This window comes from Aplosporella prunicola, assembly GCF_010093885.1.
Source record: "Aplosporella prunicola CBS 121167 unplaced genomic scaffold K452scaffold_2, whole genome shotgun sequence".
NCBI classification, from domain to species: domain Eukaryota; kingdom Fungi; phylum Ascomycota; class Dothideomycetes; order Botryosphaeriales; family Aplosporellaceae; genus Aplosporella; species Aplosporella prunicola.
The window spans coordinates 1,342,934-1,360,306 of NW_022983530.1; the positions used below are offsets into that span (position 1 = coordinate 1,342,934).

The following is a 17,373-nucleotide window of genomic DNA, read 5'->3' on the forward strand; positions in this document are numbered from 1 at the left end:
AGGCCAGAAGGGCGGGCTCGGGTTTCAGAGAAAATGAACATGGCATCAGGCGGGAAAGAAGCCGAGGGGGAGCGTGCGTGCGCGATCGATCTGGGCTCGCGATGAGGCCTGACAAAAGTGACGATGGTTTTTACAGCTTCAGGCCTTTGGTGTCGTGGCAGGCCAGGCCCATGTGTGGCGCGTGGCGGGCGGGCAGAGGCGCGACGATCTACGGTGTGCGACGGCGTGGCTTGCCCGCTTGTCCCCAGGGTGCGCGGGTGCAGAGAAGTCGTTGGCTGGCAGGCTCCGGAGCGGCTCGCATGAAACACTTAGTCAGCGAAGATCTATTGTTCCTGCATTGACGCGCAACTGGTGCGCTTTTTTCACGCGTGCGTTTCATGCAACGGCAGCGAGCGCTTGCGGAGCTGGTCTCTGTTTGCGCGACAGCCCGAGCACAAGTCTAAACCCTGTCAATACTCCTGTCCTGATCGCCAATCAAGCCCACTTAGGTCGTCCTTTCCGATGCTCCACCATGGCCCACGGGGGATATACATATGAGGCCTGCCCCGACCTCTTTTCTCACCTTCTCTTCGCGCGCCATCGTTGATCTGCGCATCAACGCCTTCTTCCATTCTTCTTCTGTTTTTCCGTTTATCGCACGAGCGCAAGCGCCGTGCTACTAGTCATTCACTCTCTGAAGATGCTTTCTTCCACTCTCCTTGGCCTTTTCCCCTTCGTCTCCCTCGGCATAGCTGGCTATGTCGTGCAGGATGACTACTCCCCCGAAAACTTCTTCGACAAATTTGGCTTCTTCACTAATGACGACCCCACCAACGGTAAGCCCGGTCTGCGGTTGCTGTCTTTCAACATGTTCTGACTGCCCCTAGGTTTCGTCGACTATGTCTCGCACGATGCCGCCAACGCTTCCAGCTTGATCGATACCTCTGACGGCACCATTTACCTTGGCGTCGACCACACCAACAAGGCCCCCAAGGGCAGGCAGAGCGTGCGCCTTTTCAGTTACGAGTCTTACAATGAGGGCCTCTTCATCCTCGACCTCAACCACTTCCCCGGCGGCACCTGCGGCACGTGGCCTGCTTTCTGGATGGTCGGACCCAAGTGGCCTACGGACGGCGAGATTGACATCCTCGAGGGCGCCAACAGCCAGGTTGCCAACCAGATGACGCTGCACACGGGCACGGGCTGCGAGATCTCCGATTCGACCGCCATGTCGGGCAGCATCCTGGAGACCAACTGCGACGCCAAAGCCAGCGAGGACAATTCGGGCTGCGGCGTCTCGGACGGCAAGGCGCAATCCTTCTCCGGGCTCAACGAGAACAAGGGCGGCGTCTTCGCCACCGAGATCGACCCCACGTCCAACGTCATCAACGTCTGGTTCTTCGCGCGCGACTCCATCCCCGAGGACATTGGCAGCGGCAGCCCCGAACCCACGTCCTGGGGCAGGCCGACGGCCATCTTCAAGGGCGGCTGCGAAATCTCGTCGCACTTCAAGGACCTGCAGATCGTCTTCAACACGGACTTTTGCGGCGACTGGGCCGGCAACACGTGGGGCACGGACGAGAAGTGCAGCGCGCTGGCCGACTCGTGCGATGATTATGTTGCGAACAACCCGGAGGCGTTCAAGGATGCCTACTGGAGCATCAACTCGCTCAAGGTTTACAAGACTGGCGAGGACGCTCCCGCGTCTTCTTCTGCTCCGGTTTCGACCAGCGAGCCCACGACCTCTTCCGTCCCCGTCTCCACCCCTGCCCCGGTTTCGACCACGACCCCGACGTCCTCCGCCGCCGGCATCCTGCCCTCCATCGGCCTGAGCCTGAGCCTGGGCCTCCCGTCGATCCCGCTCATCCCCGAGGGCACCTCGACAGCCGCCTCGGCCGCCACGTCCGCAATCACGACCTCGACCTCTGACGCTGTCGTCGTCTCGACCCCCGCCGCCGTCTCCACCCCCGAAGTCTCCACCCCCGCCGCCCCCACCGCACCAGTAAATACGCCCTCGGCCCCCGCCGTCACCACGCCCGTGCCCGTGCAGACGCCCTCCACCCCCGCCGCCCAGGCCTCAAGCACCGACGCCGCTGCCCCGGTCGCCGCGTCCAGCACCAGCACCGGCACGCACGTCTTCGCAAGCGGCGTCCCGCTTCCGTACGCCTCGACCGCTACGGCGCCCACGATCGGCGCCACGAACGCCCCGGCCGCGGGCGCCGCTTCCTCGGCCGCTGCTGTCTCTTCGCCCGCTGGCTCCTCGGCTGCCGCTTCCTCGGCCGCTGCTGTCTCTTCGCCCGCTGGCTCCTCGGCTGCCGCTTCCGCGCCCGCTGCTTCCGCGCCCGCCGTCTCGTCCCCCGCCGTCTCCTCGCCCGCCGCCGCCGCCGCTTCCCCCTCAGCCACTGCGCCGCAGCAGGCCAATGCGAACGCCGACGCCTCCCCCGCCATCCTCTCCCCCGCCACCACAACCACGGACATCGTCATGGAAACCGACGTCGTCCAAAGCGTCTCCACGCAAATCATAACCATCACGGCCACGGGCCCAGCACCGGCCGCCACGGCGCCGATCGTGGACGCTGCTGCGGCTTTGGCTGGTGTTGTGGGCTTGGACGTCAAGGTCGATGTTGGTGCGAAGCAGGCCGTCAAGGCCGAGGACGTGGAGCAGGAGAGTGAGAGCGCTACGGCTGCGACTACGGCTACGCCCGCACCTGCGCCCAGCGCGTGGTTCAAGGCTGGGCAGAGGGGCGAGCCTGTTACTGGCGAGAAGGCGTCGGAGAAAAAGATGCTCGAGCGCGCGGTTAGGGGCGTGCGGGGCGGGAGGGGCGTTGGTCTGGTTAGGAGGAGGTAGGGTCAGCGTGAGCGCGAGATGAGATGAGATGAGATTGCATAGATAGGTAATGGGCGGGAAGTATTTGGTGGGTTGTGGGTTGTGTTTTTTTGAAAGCTATTATACCCTTCTTTTCGTTTATCGTTTACTGTTTTGGCTTTTTTGGATTTTTGGATTTTGGACGGTTGAGAGGCACTCACTCACTTCATTGATGATGGGGTGCGCTTTTTTGGCTTCTTGTCGATGTTGGACCTTTTTCTTTTACCTTTACCGTTCACATTCCTTTTGAGCACAGAGCGAGCCAGCGTTTGCATGGTCGGGTACTGTGCGCGCGGTTGCAAGCTGGATGGGCTGCGGGCTTTGGATGGGCTAAGAGTCGTTCATACATACTGATACTGATACTGCGAGCGGCGGGCTGGGCTTGGCTTGGCTGCGCTGCTGCTGCTGCTGCTAGATAGATAGTTATGAATGATGCGTATGGTCTTGTTGCCTCTTAGTCTCTCAGTCGCTGTCTTTCTGTGTGTGTGTGTGTGTGTGTGTGTGTTTCTTCTAAGTGCATTTATGCGCTCTGATTAACCATAGACATCTGCTATGAGGCTGAGATGGGTGTCTCGGTCATCGATACATGGGTGTGAAGTGGCTTGAGGGGCTTGTTAGGTTATGCTTGTGGTGCTTGGTTGTAGTGTGAATATTGCTGGTGTATGCATTGATTCTATGCATATGTAGATACATAAGCTATTGCCATTATAAAGTTTATCAGTGTTTCGGTGTTTTGTTTTTCGCAATCCACTTATTGAAACGACGTTGTTCAGCAACGAGGCAGAGAAGAGAGTTTATTGTCGTTCGATCAACGAGCGCTGCCGGCAAAGAGATGACACCAATGAGAGGCAGCGCTGTTGACTAAGCGAGACTAGCTAATGAGGCAAGCACTAAGCTATATTAGGCAAGTGTGCTCTGCCTGTATGATACTTTTACTTGTGCTTCGATCGTACGTAGAAATTATCCTTGTCTGATTGCAAGATAGTTACCTGCTCTATACACAAGCCGAGTTTGGTTTATGTAGCTTTGAAGTGGGTTCCGTTAGCTTATTATCTTGGCGGGCTAAGGGCAGTGGGCAGTTGAAGGTGGGGTCGTTTAAATGCACGACCGGACTTAGTTCCTTTCGTGCAACAATGGGGCCAAGATAAGCTGCTGCCGTCCATTTTTAGATCGCAGCCTTGTCTAGAATTGCCAAACAAGTACAGAGAAGCTCTCAGCCGCAGCCTTTCCTTAAATTGAAAGGCTTTCAACAATGAGTTGCTGTTTGCTTACATCTCCTTTGCTCACATCTTCTTTGCTCAAAATCAATGGATGATAGAAACCTTCAATTGTGGACCCCCGCATTTCTTCGGCGGAGGGTCTTTATTGTGTTCTCGTTAGCCTACTTGACCATTATCGCTGCGCTCGCCGCATTATGCCAGTATTCAAGTACCCATCAAGGATTTGTGGCGTCCCACCCAAAAAGATATCTTCTATGGCAATATGGTCCAACTGCCGGTAGGCAAGGCACATAGTTGTGTTCGCTATCTGTAATGGCTGACACGAAAAGTCTTCAATATTCTCGCGGCATTTTGGGGCCAAGTTGAACACAGAGTCAAGCAACTCATTCCTTGGAAATTGATGTTTCGGAAACCTAGATCGGTAGACCGCAGTCTGCTCCTAGATTTTATATCTCCCTTGAGCATCACGTCGTTCATTTTCTCTTTAAAATCACCTGACTTAACTCCCGTTGCTGTTACGGTCGGCGGAGGGTTCATGCTAAAGCTGGTTACAATCTTGAGCACGGGGCTCTTTATCCTACGTTACACAGCCTTGGAACGACCAGCGGATATTGTTTTATCGGACCAGTTCGGTGGGCCAAACGCCAGTCACTTTGATTATAACGCCGTCAACCACCAAGCCTTGGCTAGGTTATACGCTATACACAATCTCAGCTTACCTTACCCTCCTCGAACGACACTACAACATGCCTATCAACGCTTCAACACCTCTTCTTGTAAGGCAGCATATAAATCCAAGCTTATCGAGAACTTGGCTAACTGTCCACAGTACCGCAATCGGCTGTGAAAGTAACCGGTCAGGCAAGCGTGTTCCACTCCAGCCTCGAATGCGAGGTTTTATCCCTTAGCCACGCCGAAATGGAGAGTCGTGGTGAAGGGAATGACAAATATATGGATTTTCGCTTTACTTCCGATGCGTGTGGCGAGCTCAACCAGTGGACCACATTTTGGCCTAGGTTGAATGGTCATTATTTTTCACTGTTCAGTGTTCTTGAACCAGAGGACATGCACTGTGCGGATAATGATCGGCGGTTAATAACCACCTTCGGCGTAACGGCTGCGAACGAGAGCTCAGATTCCGTTCCTCTCGACATGATCAACTCCTCCACTATCCTTTGCCGCCCGGATTATGGAATATCACCCGGCCTCGTAGTTTTGGACACCAACTCTTCGACCTCTGAGCTCCCAACTATTAGTATAGCGGCGAATAGTAGTAATGAGGGGTTTTCCGGAGTTACCCCAAGCGCTATCCTTGACGCAATCTACCACAGCTGGATGAATACAGGGGAGGACCTATTCCTTAACCACTTAACCGATTACATTCCTCTGACTCTACCTAATATAACTCGGGACGCTTTAACGACGAACGCAACACTATTTGCTATTGGAATGGACGCCTTTTTCCAAGCTTTTGCAGCTCAGCTTGCCGATTTATACTTCTTCCAGCCTACCACTGAATGTATTTAGGGGTCAATAACTTACACGGAAAATCGTCTCGTCTTACGGCCGCTCTCATTTGGGCTTGTAGTTGGCTTCCTAGCCATCATGATCATTTTAACAATCACTTCAATGTTTATGGTTCCGAAAAGATGCGTGCCACTCGATCCTGGCCCAATGGCAGGTATGGCAACCATCCTAGCTCGATCACCAGAAATCACAAGCACGCTGCATGGCACAGGGGCTTCTACCTTAACAACAATTCGGACAAGACTCGCTACGTCAGGATACGTGACCCAAATGAACCATTCTCTCTCCGACTTCAGCATTATACAAACACCTTTACCGAGTGGAAAAACAGAAGAGCAAGAGGAGCCTTTAAGTCCAAACGGACAAGAGATACAGAAAGTCGAAGAATCGGAAAAGGGAAAGGAGATCAGCTGGTTCCGACCGGCAGCGGTAGCCTTTCCAACAAAGCTTATTATGGTCCTACTCCCCCTCGTTCTTGTGGCTGCGCTTGAGGTGCTATACCAGAAAAGTCATAAGCACAAAGGTATCTATAACCTCCCATCTAGCGAGTACGGACACTACATATACACATACATCCCAACCGTCATACTCGTCTCTATGGGTCTCCTATTCTCCGGCCTCGACTTTTCAGCCAAGATTATCCAACCATACCAACTCTTATGCCGAGGCGGTGCACCCGCCAACGATGCATTTTCTGAAGACTACCTCAGCAAGTTCGGCTTGCATTGTATCTGGAGAGCCATCGCACGAAAGCATGTCGCCGTGGCAAGCTCTTCGGTGGGCATGTTGCTCGTGCCTTTTCTTACCATTGCTGCAAGCGGTTTGTTCTACGCTGAGACTTTACCGCAAAGCTATGATATTCAGCTCACTACCGTGGACTCGTTTGATTACACCTTTCTATCATGGGAATACTATCATGGATTAGGCTGGGCTATGGCAAATCTCGTTCTGGGAGCGGGACTTGACGAGCCTCTCTTTACGTACAGGAATCTGCTGTTCCCGGCAGTGGATGTGTTATCCCCTCTACCATCTAGCCTTTCATCCGATACTATACGAGAAGGTTCCATAGCTACACGCGTTCCCGCATTCCGGGCACAGTCCAACTGCTCATCCGCTTCATTATACAACTTCACATACAGCGAGCAATTGTCAACTGTCAACGAGAACGAAACCATAAAATACGTCACCTTCGACATAGTGCTTCCTAAGGCCTGCAGCCCGGAGAACACAAGCCTTAGTCTCACAGTCTCTGACGGCGATGATAGTGCATACACCAGCGGTTTATACTCTGGTTCCTGGAATGAAGGAAACTTCACACCCTACTGTGCGCATTGTCCCGATAAGGTTGTCAGCTTCAGCTATGTCCGTAACAACACTCTTGAGGATCTCGACGTCCTCATTTGCACACCGTACCTTGAGACGGTTGAAGTCGATGTCGTACTTAACGCCGCCGACTTTTCCTTCAACCTCACAGCCGCCCCACCAACACCCATCGACTCTACAGCTACTTTTGTCCGCAACCTGACGTATTTCAAAAACATAGATATAAACCTCTATGACGGCTGGTTTAGGAGATTTGGAATAGAGAGAGTCAAGGGTGCCGAAGTCGATGGCTTCTTCGCCACGTTAATCGACGGCGTGGATGCTATTGCCCCGGCTGACCTTCTCCCTAAGAATGATCCTACGCACGCCCGGCTGCACGCTGCTATTGATCGCTTGTACGGTCGAGTCGTCGCGCAGGTCTTGAACACGCAGCGGGTTGTGGAAAGAAACCAAACAACTCAACAGCCTATCAATGCAACACTGACAGTGCCCGATCACATGCGACTCAAGCAGAACCTCATCTCCACAAGAGCCCTAGAGGCATTACTCGCAGCCATTTCGCTGTGTGCACTACTAACATACCTTACCTTGGATACGAAGAAAGTATTACCGAAAAATTCGTGCAGCGTGGCAGCCGTATGGAGTTTGCTGGCTGGGTCAAGATTGCTAGAAGAGTGTTTCTCACCGGGTTCCGAACTCATGAGTGGAGATCACCAGAAAGGATTGAATTTTCGTTTGGGGTGGTGGCCGGGCGGGAGGTTCGGGTTGGATTTCGAGGTGAGTGAGGAGGATGGTGAGGCGGAGCAGCGGTAGCACAAACGCGATGTTTTAGTAGATTGAATCCAAATAATTGCCCACCCCACATAATAACTTACCCGCAAGCTTATATAATAAGTATCTTAATAGGTTTATAGGATATTCTAGCTTGCGTCGTGGATCTACTATAGGCTCTACTGATATAGACATAAGTTTTTACCTAATACAAGTAGGACATTCTATGAAAATAACTTCCCTCTCCGCGAACCGAGATCCACTATTTAGCGAGCCGGGGGACGATACAAGCAGTACCTACAGACTACTCCTTGCCTAGCTCCTAGTACGAGTCCTAGATATAGATAAAAAGGTCTCGAAGCATACAGAATGTCCGTTATTGCGAACCGAGATTTACCTTATAGCGAGGTAGATAACGATATAAGCAGTCCCTATAGAACACGCCTTACCTAGCTCTTGTCCCTAGTCCTGGATATAGATAAAAAGCTCTTAGAATATATAGAAGCCTGATACATCGTAATTAGGATGCTTCTTCTCCTCCGTGTAGAGCCTCTATAAACTAGGTCTCTCCTTCTACTCCGTACATATATGACTATCTCGCTTCACGGTAACGGACGTTAATATTCGAATGGCCATATAGTGCGTTTCCAACCCTTTGTGTCATGCGACCCACTAATGTGGAGAAGTAATTACGTATGATAAAAACTGATCCCAAATTTAGTCAGTCTACTTAATAGTGGCACGTCAACCAAACATTTTGTACTAAATGGCCCCCCTCTGCGACGCGTGCTCGCAATCTTTGATTCTCGATGATCGACTTGCTGGTGGTGGTGTAGATACATCACTCAGTGATGGTACTGTCGACTTAAATCTTTCGGGGTTCAGCACCAGCGAATGGGAACCTCGATTAGATCAGGGCTCTCGACAACGATTAGGTCAAAGCTCTCGCAACAATCGTCAGGAAGTATCTTCAGACCCCGAAGATGGACGGGTACCCGGCCCAGATCACAATAAACGGCTCTGTTGCGTGAGCAATAATCTCCAGAGATGTGTTACGCCTCCTGCAATGCCCGAATTCTCCACTCCGGCGGCAGAAGGATGTGTGTTTTGCTCGAGGCTCAAGCAGCTTTTCAACGAGGAATACAAAGAAGACTTTTGGTGGGAGAACCCTGATTCGAAGCTTTACTTCTGGATTCAATATGAGTGGACGGAACATCATTCCAAGAGAAAAAAGAAATACAATTCCTTCAATTGCTTAACGGTTATGGTTTATCGTCCAGAGCTCGAGGAGGGCTGTGTAGACACTTACGAGTTCACGGTGTGTGCTTGGCCAGGTAACTCTACGAATCCAAATCTGGAGGTCATACACTAAAGTCTTAAAGGGGTTTGTAGAGACTGGCTCAAAATCTGGGGCAGGCCTTTGGATCCCAGGGGCCCGGCGTCCGAGGGTAATATACAATTTATAAAAGAACGCATCGACTACTGCGTCAATGGCCATAAGCAATCTTGCGGAGCCAAGATTTCAGAGTCTTGCTTCATTCCAACTCGCTTATTGGATATTGGGCATGACACGAGCTTCAACCCGAGGCTTGTTGAGATGAGACTTCAAGAACCTTTTGAGTCTCAGTTAAAATACGCGACGCTGAGCTATTGCTGGGGTCCTGCGCTTCCATTACGAACCACATCAAAGACTTTGGCCGACCACAAAGATGGGATCCCGTTGCATAACATGCCGCAGGTATTTCAAGAAGCAGTTTACATTGCAAGGATACTTGGAATTCGCTATCTATAGATTGATGCGCTCTGTATCATTCAGGATAGCACTGAAGACTGGGAAACAGAGTCGGTGAAGATGAGCGATATCTTTGCTTATTCGTTTATCACAATCTGTGCGGCTGCAAGCAACTCATGTTCTGAAAGCTTTCTTAAAAGGTCTATCGATCACTCTTTAATTGTACCTTTCCAGTCATCGCTTAGGCCCGAAATATCTGGAGAATACTCAATTCGGCTGGAAAGATGGTCGGAATACCCAGAAGGTTCTGACATAAGGTTTTCAAAATGGCGATCACGCGCATGGGTGTGGCAAGAGGAAGTTATGGCAACCAGAGCGCTCATGTTTGGCAAAAGTATGCTGCAATTCCGGTGCCAAGAGGAAATCCGCGCCGAAGATGGACACGTTAAAAGCCCAAGTCTGTGCTTAAGAAAGGAGTCCACTAATGAGTGGTTTTGGTCTAAGGCGATATCCGACTACTCTGCGAGAGACATTACCTTCACTCGTGATAGGCTAAGCGCCATTTCTGGCATAGCCAAGTTCATGAGCAACGCATTCACAGAAGCGCGTGTTCCACAAAAATACCTTGCAGGGCTATGGCTTGGTCGTTCGTTCGAGAAACAATTGCGCTGGGTCTGCAACAGACCTAAGTTCTCGTATGAGATGATGGCATCCTTATGGGATAAGGAGGTGTATTTTGCGCCATCTTGGAGCTGGGCTTCAAGGAACACAGGTGTGGATTTTCTTCACTTCGGAGGCTCGACCGAATGCCAAGTCGTCGCTCATGACCTGCAACCCGCTGAAACTGACGCAACGGTTGCTGTTAAATTTGGATCATCCATTACTGTTCGTGGGAAGCTTCGACAATCTCCCCTAACGCCGCTTGACGGAGCTTTCAGCTCTAATGCGGATGGATTGCATAATAGATGGGAGGTTGATAGTTCCGAATTCGGGCATTTTCGTTTTTGGTTGGATTGGGTCCCCAGCGTGGAGGCCTCAAGTGAAAGAGCTCTCCAGAATCGTCTTCAGCTTCTTTCTACCACATGGAAACTCGATAAATGGAGATTTTCAGCTTCAGGCCTTCTACTCACTCCGTTTCATTGGCCTATAAAGCCAGTTTATCGCCGAGTTGGGGTATTTGAAGTAAGTGGTGACCTAAATTGGTTAATGGAGGCTCCGGACTCAGATGTTACTATTATGTAACTCTATTTTAACGCGGATTTGGTGTTCTTGGTTAGAGTCAATAAGTGCACAAGATTTCATCCTGGTCATGCCATTGCTGCATTTCAGGGGGCAAATAGCATGGCCACAGATAGTTTGATCACACCATGTGGAGACATGCCTGCATAATCATATGCTGTGCTTTCTATTGTCAAATCATCTATGTGTTCATACCTCTATAAGTACCTCTATACCCTTAGAAACTTCGGTTTTTATACCCTTCTAAAATTATTTAGTACTCACATACATTTACACCGTCGTATATCTTTAAATGCTATTATGCCCTGTACAATCTAACGTCTATATAATTACATGGCGACTAACAGCCGTAGCGTAACAGTTTATTACAACTATCCAAGAAGTATCTTATACGTTTAGAAGATTTTATCTAATATATAGTTTAAGGGGTGGGCAAAATATTCCGGACGATACAAAACTAAACCCCCGAGAAGGAGATAACAGTGACCGGTAAGCATAAAATAATACTAAAGGGTAGTCAACTTGATAATTTCCCGCAAGTTCTACAAGAGTTCACTCTTCCGAAACCTCAATTCCCCATTCTCATTCTTCTCCAACCTTGCGTGCATCTCTTCCGCGGCATCATTAATAAGCGGTTTAGTCTCGGCTTCTAACTCTTCACGTTTCCATCCCTCCAAAGTATGAAACAATAGCGGAAGAAGGCCAGATTTCCACAGTGGTGCCCGAGCATGGGTGGTTGCCCAAATTGTATATCCCAGAAAACCCATGCTGATAACTACAAGCATGACAGGGAGGGAGATCCACACCCAGTGTGCTTTTATATATGCAACGGGCTTGATTACGTGGCCTTTTGCTGTTGTGTTGTTCTCGTTGTGCCGTAAGTTGTCCGTCAAGCTGGCGGCAATGTTTTGGATTACCCCGGTGGTGTTGGTGCTTTCGTAGAAAAGGCGCGTAAGCGCGTTGCTCCAGTTATCATCTCCGCCCAAGGTAGAGTTGAGATTAAGTGATGTGAGGAAGAGGTCTTGTAGCGCAGTTGTTTTGCGGGTGTCAATGTGGAAGATGTTGTCCTTGAAGGACGAATGGGCGTTGGGATTTAATGTACCACGAATGGAATATTCGAGCGGTGCATATGATACCGAGGCGAAGGGTATGTCTTCTACTGTGAAGCTGTTGAGAGCACCGTTGAGCTGATAAGAGTCAGTGGTAGGTATCGGTGCATAGTGGTAAGGGAGGCGTTTACCACAGCTATGTTCGTGTAGCGTTTTGCACACCATCTGATTTTGCATTCCGTGACGTTGGTAAGGGTTTTGTACATCTTTGTTGCTGTAGCCCGGTCCTGAAGTTCGTCGTAAGGCAGATATGCAAGCGCAACCAACGCAATAGTATTATTTTCTTGCGTAACAACGCCAGACCTCGACCAATCGCTTGCCGATGGTGAGATTGTAGATATAGAAAAACGCGTGCTGTTGAATTCCAGTGGCTTCTTATACGCAACGGCTGAAACGCTGATGTTTCTCGGAGTAGTCAAAGTAAACCTGGTGCAGCGTTCATCGTCGTTTGCACTACTATCATCTTCAGAGCATTTATTAGGTTGTATTTCAGTGCTCCTACTGACGTCTTTACACTCAGCACTCAATCCAAGTGTGTAAAACGGGTCCCATGTGCAATTCGCAGACGGACAGAGGAAGTCAAGTGGTGCACTCTTGTTGAAAAGGCCACTGTAAAATGCTCCGACCATGTTCACATCATACTGTGAGGCTAGTTTCAGAAGTTAGCATAATTAAAACTATGGATTCTGTAATATCAGAAGCTTACTCGAAACAATCTCTCCAGAAGATGTAGTCTTGCGGTAAACAACGAGTTGATAAGCATTAGTGACAGCTATTGAGGCGGTAGCGTTCGCGTCACGCTCATAACGGACCGGAAAAGAGACAATTTGCTGGGCAAAAGGGTCCATTGCGAGCGCTGCGATCATAACCACACAACCGACCAGCGCAAGCGGGTTCCATTTTTTCAAGCGCCACAAAAACACAAAAGCGCCCCATGGGCCTCGGCTTGCCTCTTCGAATGCTTCCAGGTCTTTGAGTTTGTGGGTGCCTTTGAAAAAGTACAGCCATTTCAACTGGCTAAGGCTTTCGGCCACAGCTAATAGCATTGCTGTCTTTGAGACCACAACGAAAGCGGAGATGACAGCGTTTGGTTGGAAGTAAAAATTCCATTGGTGGAGTGGCGTGTTGTTGACTTGACGGAGCATGATTATAACGCTGATCATGCAGAGCATACTTAGGATGGCGCCAGACGTCTCCCAAAACCACCAGTCATTGTAGTATCTCATCTTGTTGGTGTGTCCAGCCATTGCAGCTGGGCGAATGCCCTTGATTTCGGGGGTGGTCCAGGGCTGGGAATCATCTGGTTGTCCATGATGTATGATTGACTGTGACTTGTCTGTGTTGTGGGCCCGCGGGGCGTTCTGAAAATCGTATAAAGACGGCATTAAGGGAGAAGATGCAGCGTCATCCGGACTGTAACCAGCAGTAACTGGATATACTTTTTCACGCAGATTTCTCTCTTCTTGGCCCCCAAAGTTGTCGCCGATGACGACATCGTGCTGGTGTGTGTTGATGGGAGACACTCTCCCGAGCTGCGTACCCTCGACTCCGTCTCTTATCATTTCGTAGGATTTGAGTTTGTTGTTCTACTCACAATTGGTGGTCTTATAGGGGAGGACCAGGGTAGCGAGGGTGGGGGCTGATTGGATATAGAAAGAAAGCCGACTAGTCCGCGCTAACCGAACTGGGAAGATATAAATAGTAATTTAAGGTAGGGAGATTCTGTGGAAATAACGTCCGTCACTATCTACCAAGACTTATCTTCCAGCGAGATAGAGAACAATACAAACAATCTCTACCGAGTACTTCTTGTCTAGCTATAAGACTAAATCCTAGGTATAGGTGGGAAGATCTTACAGCATACACATACTAATACATCTTAACTAGATTTCTTCTTCTACTCCGTATAGGCATCATGTCACCGTTAACCGAAAGTTACCATCTAGCGGGATAGGTAATAATATAAGTAATCTCTACACTGTACTTTTTATCTAGCTAATTACCTAAGTTTTAGGTATAAGTGGGAAGATCTTAGAGCACACAAATACTGATATATTCTAACTGGATCTCTTCTTCTTCTAGGTACAGTGATTGTCTTCTCGCAAGATGACAGATCTCGCTTGACGGTAACGGCTCCTGTATTCTCATCATGACTTCTCCGATATGCTTCGAAGCAGCGCCGCACTGTCCTTGTAGCAATATGTCGTTGCTATGTCAAGCGGAGTTTTCCCTTCATTGTCTTGTTTGGAGGCATCAGCACCGTGTTCCAGAAGGATCTTCACTGTGCTGAGGCCATGGAAATGCTCTACCGCCTTATGTAAGGCTGTGGAGCCGTCTTCTCCGTAAGTGGCGTTAACGTCTACGCCAGCTCTAATCAGTAAAACCACGGTCTCGTTCCTCTCGATGAGCGACGTCCCAGACAAGTGCTTTGCTGCGGTGTGAAGAAGAGGCTTAGATGAGTTGCTCAACGCGTAGGTAGGATCGGCTCCGAGGCGAAGTAAATCCTCCGTTCTTTCTATGGAGCCGCTACCAGCAGCATACTCCAGCTGTTTGAAGGCAACTCGCTTGTTCTCGAATACTGCCCCCTCTTGGATCAGCCTATCCGCTATTTGCAAATTATCGCACCGAATCGCACGGCAAAGTGCGGCGGAGAGTGCGGCCACTTTCGTGCCATCTTCAATTTCAACTTCCCTTGACTTTGAGTTTTCGCTCATGAGGGAGAGAAGCAGATTAATTATCTCCAGACGGCGTTCTTGTTCCCCGTAGTGGATTGCCGCAATCAAAGGGTGTTCGGTGTCATTGTCGTACGTTTCCATGTTTGCTCCGTTCTGAATGAGGTACGCAACAACCTTTTCTAGGCCCTTTTTTAATGCCGTATTCAAAAGCGGTATTTCTGGATCACTAATGTCGAAACCATATACGGACAGTTTTGTCAGACCATAAATGGCCTGCTCCTGGTTGAGACCTTTATCATCCCAGGGGTGCATAGCCGAGTAGAGCGCAGAATTTCCCTTATTGTCTCGGACGCTGAGGTTTGCACCATGGCATGCAAACCAGTCCACTGAATCGTAGTAACCTTCCGCCACAGCGTAAATTAATGGCGTAAAACCTTTAGGACCCAGTTAATCAATGTCTGCACCAAGTGCAATGAGCCTATCAGCTATGTCAAGCTGGTTTTCGCACATCAAGTGCTGGTCAACATTGGAGTTTGATGGCTGATCCAACGTTTCTGGTGAGTCCGAGGCGTTCAGTACTTTGTTTTTCCAGATCAGATGGAGAGGGCTTTCAGGACCCTTTCTGACAACTTCGGCCCATGAGTCAAGGGGCTCTTGAAGCAATGCCTTTAATCTTTCGTAGCTCTGGGATTTTATTGCAAGCTGAAGTGGATTCAAGTTGCACTGGTCCACAGCCGACATGTCCGCTCCCTTGGATATAAGAAACCGGACAATCGCATAGTCAGGGCAAAGTACCGTTGCGTGAAGAGGGGTTCGTGAGTATCTTTCATCCTTAAATGGGCCCAGACTAGCGCCTTTTTCCACCAGTAGCTTCACCATTGCCGAGTGCCCCGTCCTGATGGCTTCATTGAGCAAATTGGCCGAAAAATTATCTTGTCCAATCATTATGCTCCTGCTAAAGGCTGTTCGGTGCCTTCCGATGGCATCTTTGAGCTCGACCGGAAACTTGGCCGGTCCAATCATATTCCTCAAGCAATCGTGTATTGGCGCTTTAAGTTGAGCTTTCCATGTGGCCTGGATAGGGATGCGGCGCCTTTTATCGGGGATTTCAGTTCCTTGTGCAGCTTCCCAGCCATTGAACTCCAGCAATTTGTCCAAAACGTCAGTATTAGGGAGGCTTGCTGCAGCAAAAAGCCCGCTGTACATGTGTCGAACCCTATTGGATTCCGAGCCTGTGTAGTTGAATTGAATAGACTTAAGGTATCGTACAAGGAGTTTTACCATTGCTTTGTCATTCTTGCAGATCGCCCAGTCTAGAGATGTCCAGTCGTTGACGTCTTTATGTGATGGATCTGCTCCAGCTGAGACCAGTCGTTGTGCTATATCAAGGTGGCTTTTCGTCACGGCCCAGAACAGCGGTGTCCAACCTTGAGCGTCGGCTTGGTTAATTCCTGATAGCTCTTTTGGCCTTTCGCTTCCAATCGGGCCAAGAATCAAGTCGAGCACATCCATCCGTCCGTAAGACGAAGCTGTTATAGCCGGGAACCAGCCTTGGTCATCTGCCTGGCATAAGTCCGCACCATGCTCGATCAGTGCCTTGGCAACATCGACAAGTCCACCACAGCAAGCAACCTGGAGAGCAGACTGGCCAGTTGGAAGAGATTCAAAGGCCTGGATTTGAAGTTCCGGGTCATTCCAGTCCTTGTGGTAGAACAATTGGACAATAGAGGCCCGCAAGTGCTCATCTAGTAGGAAGCTTTCGATTTTTTCGGTGACTGCAGTGCTACTCTCTAGAGCATGAGTGGCCCAAAATTGTCCGGCATATGCCGCTAAGGCGTAGTCTTCAAGTCTCTTCTGGAAGCTCTTGAAGTTGGAACACGGTCCATTTCTCATCGTAGAAAAGGAGAGGTAAGTCAGGCAAGTCTTAAATAGGATTTCATGACTGTGACATGCCTCAAAATCGGGATGGGTGGTCAAGAAATCGTAGGCCGATGTGTGAAACAGCCTGCAGATTCCGTCGTCTATCTCTAGTAGACCCATACAGATGGTACTGAGGCTTGTATGCTTGGGCATCCCTCTGGGGAAAATTCTGCATCACCCTGCCGAGTTGCGAGAGCGTGTTGCAGCTCTTTTATGTGAAGTGGTCTCTTTGAATAGCAGACCCAGAGCAAAGTCTTCTTCACCAAATTCGCGACTCTATCGTTTTGAGAAGATATTCTTTGCCACGTGCGCTGGTAAATCTGTTCAAGACCCCAGGAGTCTTCTTCCAATATCTCCTCTACGTCGCGAGGCGTCATGGCATTTTCTAGGCAATCCATAACCAGCCTCGCGAGTAAAAATCTGACTGTTATTAGTCTTCACTCTAAATCTCACAAAGATTAGACGTGACTTACATCCCTTGGGATTTATGAATAACTGCGGTAGTGACCTGATCTTCGAGGGATGGGTCCTCATCAATGATATCCTCAAGCTTTTGCAGCCTCCCAGTGACATATTTGCGTAAATCGGAATCCCGAGCATTTACCTCGATGCTTGTTGCACATGACAATATCTCTCTGATATCAGGGAGATCTCGGCTTGTGAATATGATCCGGATTCCCTGGGATGCCAACGAAAGGAAGTATTGTGAGACCTGCTTTCTCATCCTCTCCGGACATTCGTCAAGCGCATCGAGGACAATGATTGGTCGTCTATCCCGGGCGCAGATGCTTGTGAAAGCATCTTGAATCTGTTTCGAGTCGATTGATGGTCCCGATTCTCCAAGCTTTTTGGAGTACAAATTTCAACTTCCGAGGGTATAGACTTCTCCTGTGTTGCATATTGCTGCAAAAGGCTCCTTACGACAAAATCAAGGTTCTGAGAGATTTGATTTTGGTGATCGAAAAAGTGGTGAACGGGAACGATATCAAGGCTTTCTGAGCACTCTTCGAGA

General features: G+C 49.7%; 6 protein-coding genes across 6 annotated transcripts; 4 read left to right on the forward strand and 2 right to left on the reverse strand.

The window, feature by feature from the left end:
* The first annotated feature begins 455 nt into the window (after window positions 1–455).
* K452DRAFT_263200 (glycoside hydrolase family 16 protein) lies at window positions 456–3,296 on the forward strand. Its single transcript, XM_033538637.1, has 2 exons — window positions 456–815; window positions 867–3,296. The coding sequence occupies exons 1-2, from the start codon at window positions 680–682 to the stop codon at window positions 2,825–2,827; spliced, it is 2,097 nt and encodes a 698-aa protein (XP_033402654.1). The 5' UTR covers window positions 456–679; the 3' UTR covers window positions 2,828–3,296.
* Window positions 3,297–4,152: 856 nt separating this feature from the next.
* K452DRAFT_304848 (uncharacterized protein) lies at window positions 4,153–7,728 on the forward strand (the record flags this gene model as incomplete). Its single annotated transcript, XM_033542842.1, has 4 exons — window positions 4,153–4,342; window positions 4,395–4,841; window positions 4,895–5,584; window positions 5,654–7,728. The coding sequence occupies 4 exons, from the start codon at window positions 4,153–4,155 to the stop codon at window positions 7,726–7,728; spliced, it is 3,402 nt and encodes a 1,133-aa protein (XP_033402655.1).
* A 724-nt stretch (window positions 7,729–8,452) lies between these two features.
* On the forward strand, window positions 8,453–9,058 carry K452DRAFT_304849 (uncharacterized protein; the record flags this gene model as incomplete). The annotated part of the gene is made up of 1 exon (XM_033542843.1): window positions 8,453–9,058. The coding sequence occupies one exon, from the start codon at window positions 8,453–8,455 to the stop codon at window positions 9,056–9,058; it is 606 nt and encodes a 201-aa protein (XP_033402656.1).
* A 225-nt stretch (window positions 9,059–9,283) lies between these two features.
* Window positions 9,284–10,660, forward strand: K452DRAFT_337262 (uncharacterized protein; the record flags this gene model as incomplete). Its single annotated transcript, XM_033545256.1, has 2 exons — window positions 9,284–9,424; window positions 9,479–10,660. 2 exons carry the CDS (start codon window positions 9,284–9,286, stop codon window positions 10,658–10,660), a joined length of 1,323 nt encoding a protein of 440 aa, XP_033402657.1.
* A 422-nt stretch (window positions 10,661–11,082) lies between these two features.
* Window positions 11,083–13,319, reverse strand: K452DRAFT_337265 (uncharacterized protein; the record flags this gene model as incomplete). Its single annotated transcript, XM_033545257.1, has 3 exons — window positions 11,083–11,844; window positions 11,898–12,407; window positions 12,480–13,319. Coding segments are annotated over 3 exons (1,995 nt in total), but the record flags the coding sequence as incomplete, so codon positions are not given.
* A 657-nt stretch (window positions 13,320–13,976) lies between these two features.
* Window positions 13,977–16,091, reverse strand: K452DRAFT_209900 (uncharacterized protein; the record flags this gene model as incomplete). Its single annotated transcript, XM_033536151.1, has 2 exons — window positions 13,977–14,156; window positions 15,948–16,091. Coding segments are annotated over 2 exons (324 nt in total), but the record flags the coding sequence as incomplete, so codon positions are not given.
* Between the last annotated feature and the right edge of the window lie 1,282 nt (window positions 16,092–17,373).

Coding starts and splice junctions, on each gene's coding strand:
- K452DRAFT_263200 (XM_033538637.1), top strand. CDS start 680: ATGCTTTCTTCCACTCTCCTTGGCCTTTTCCCCTTCGTCTCCCTCGGC. Junction 816..866: donor TAATGACGACCCCACCAACG/GTAAGCCCGGTC, acceptor GACTGCCCCTAG/GTTTCGTCGACTATGTCTCG.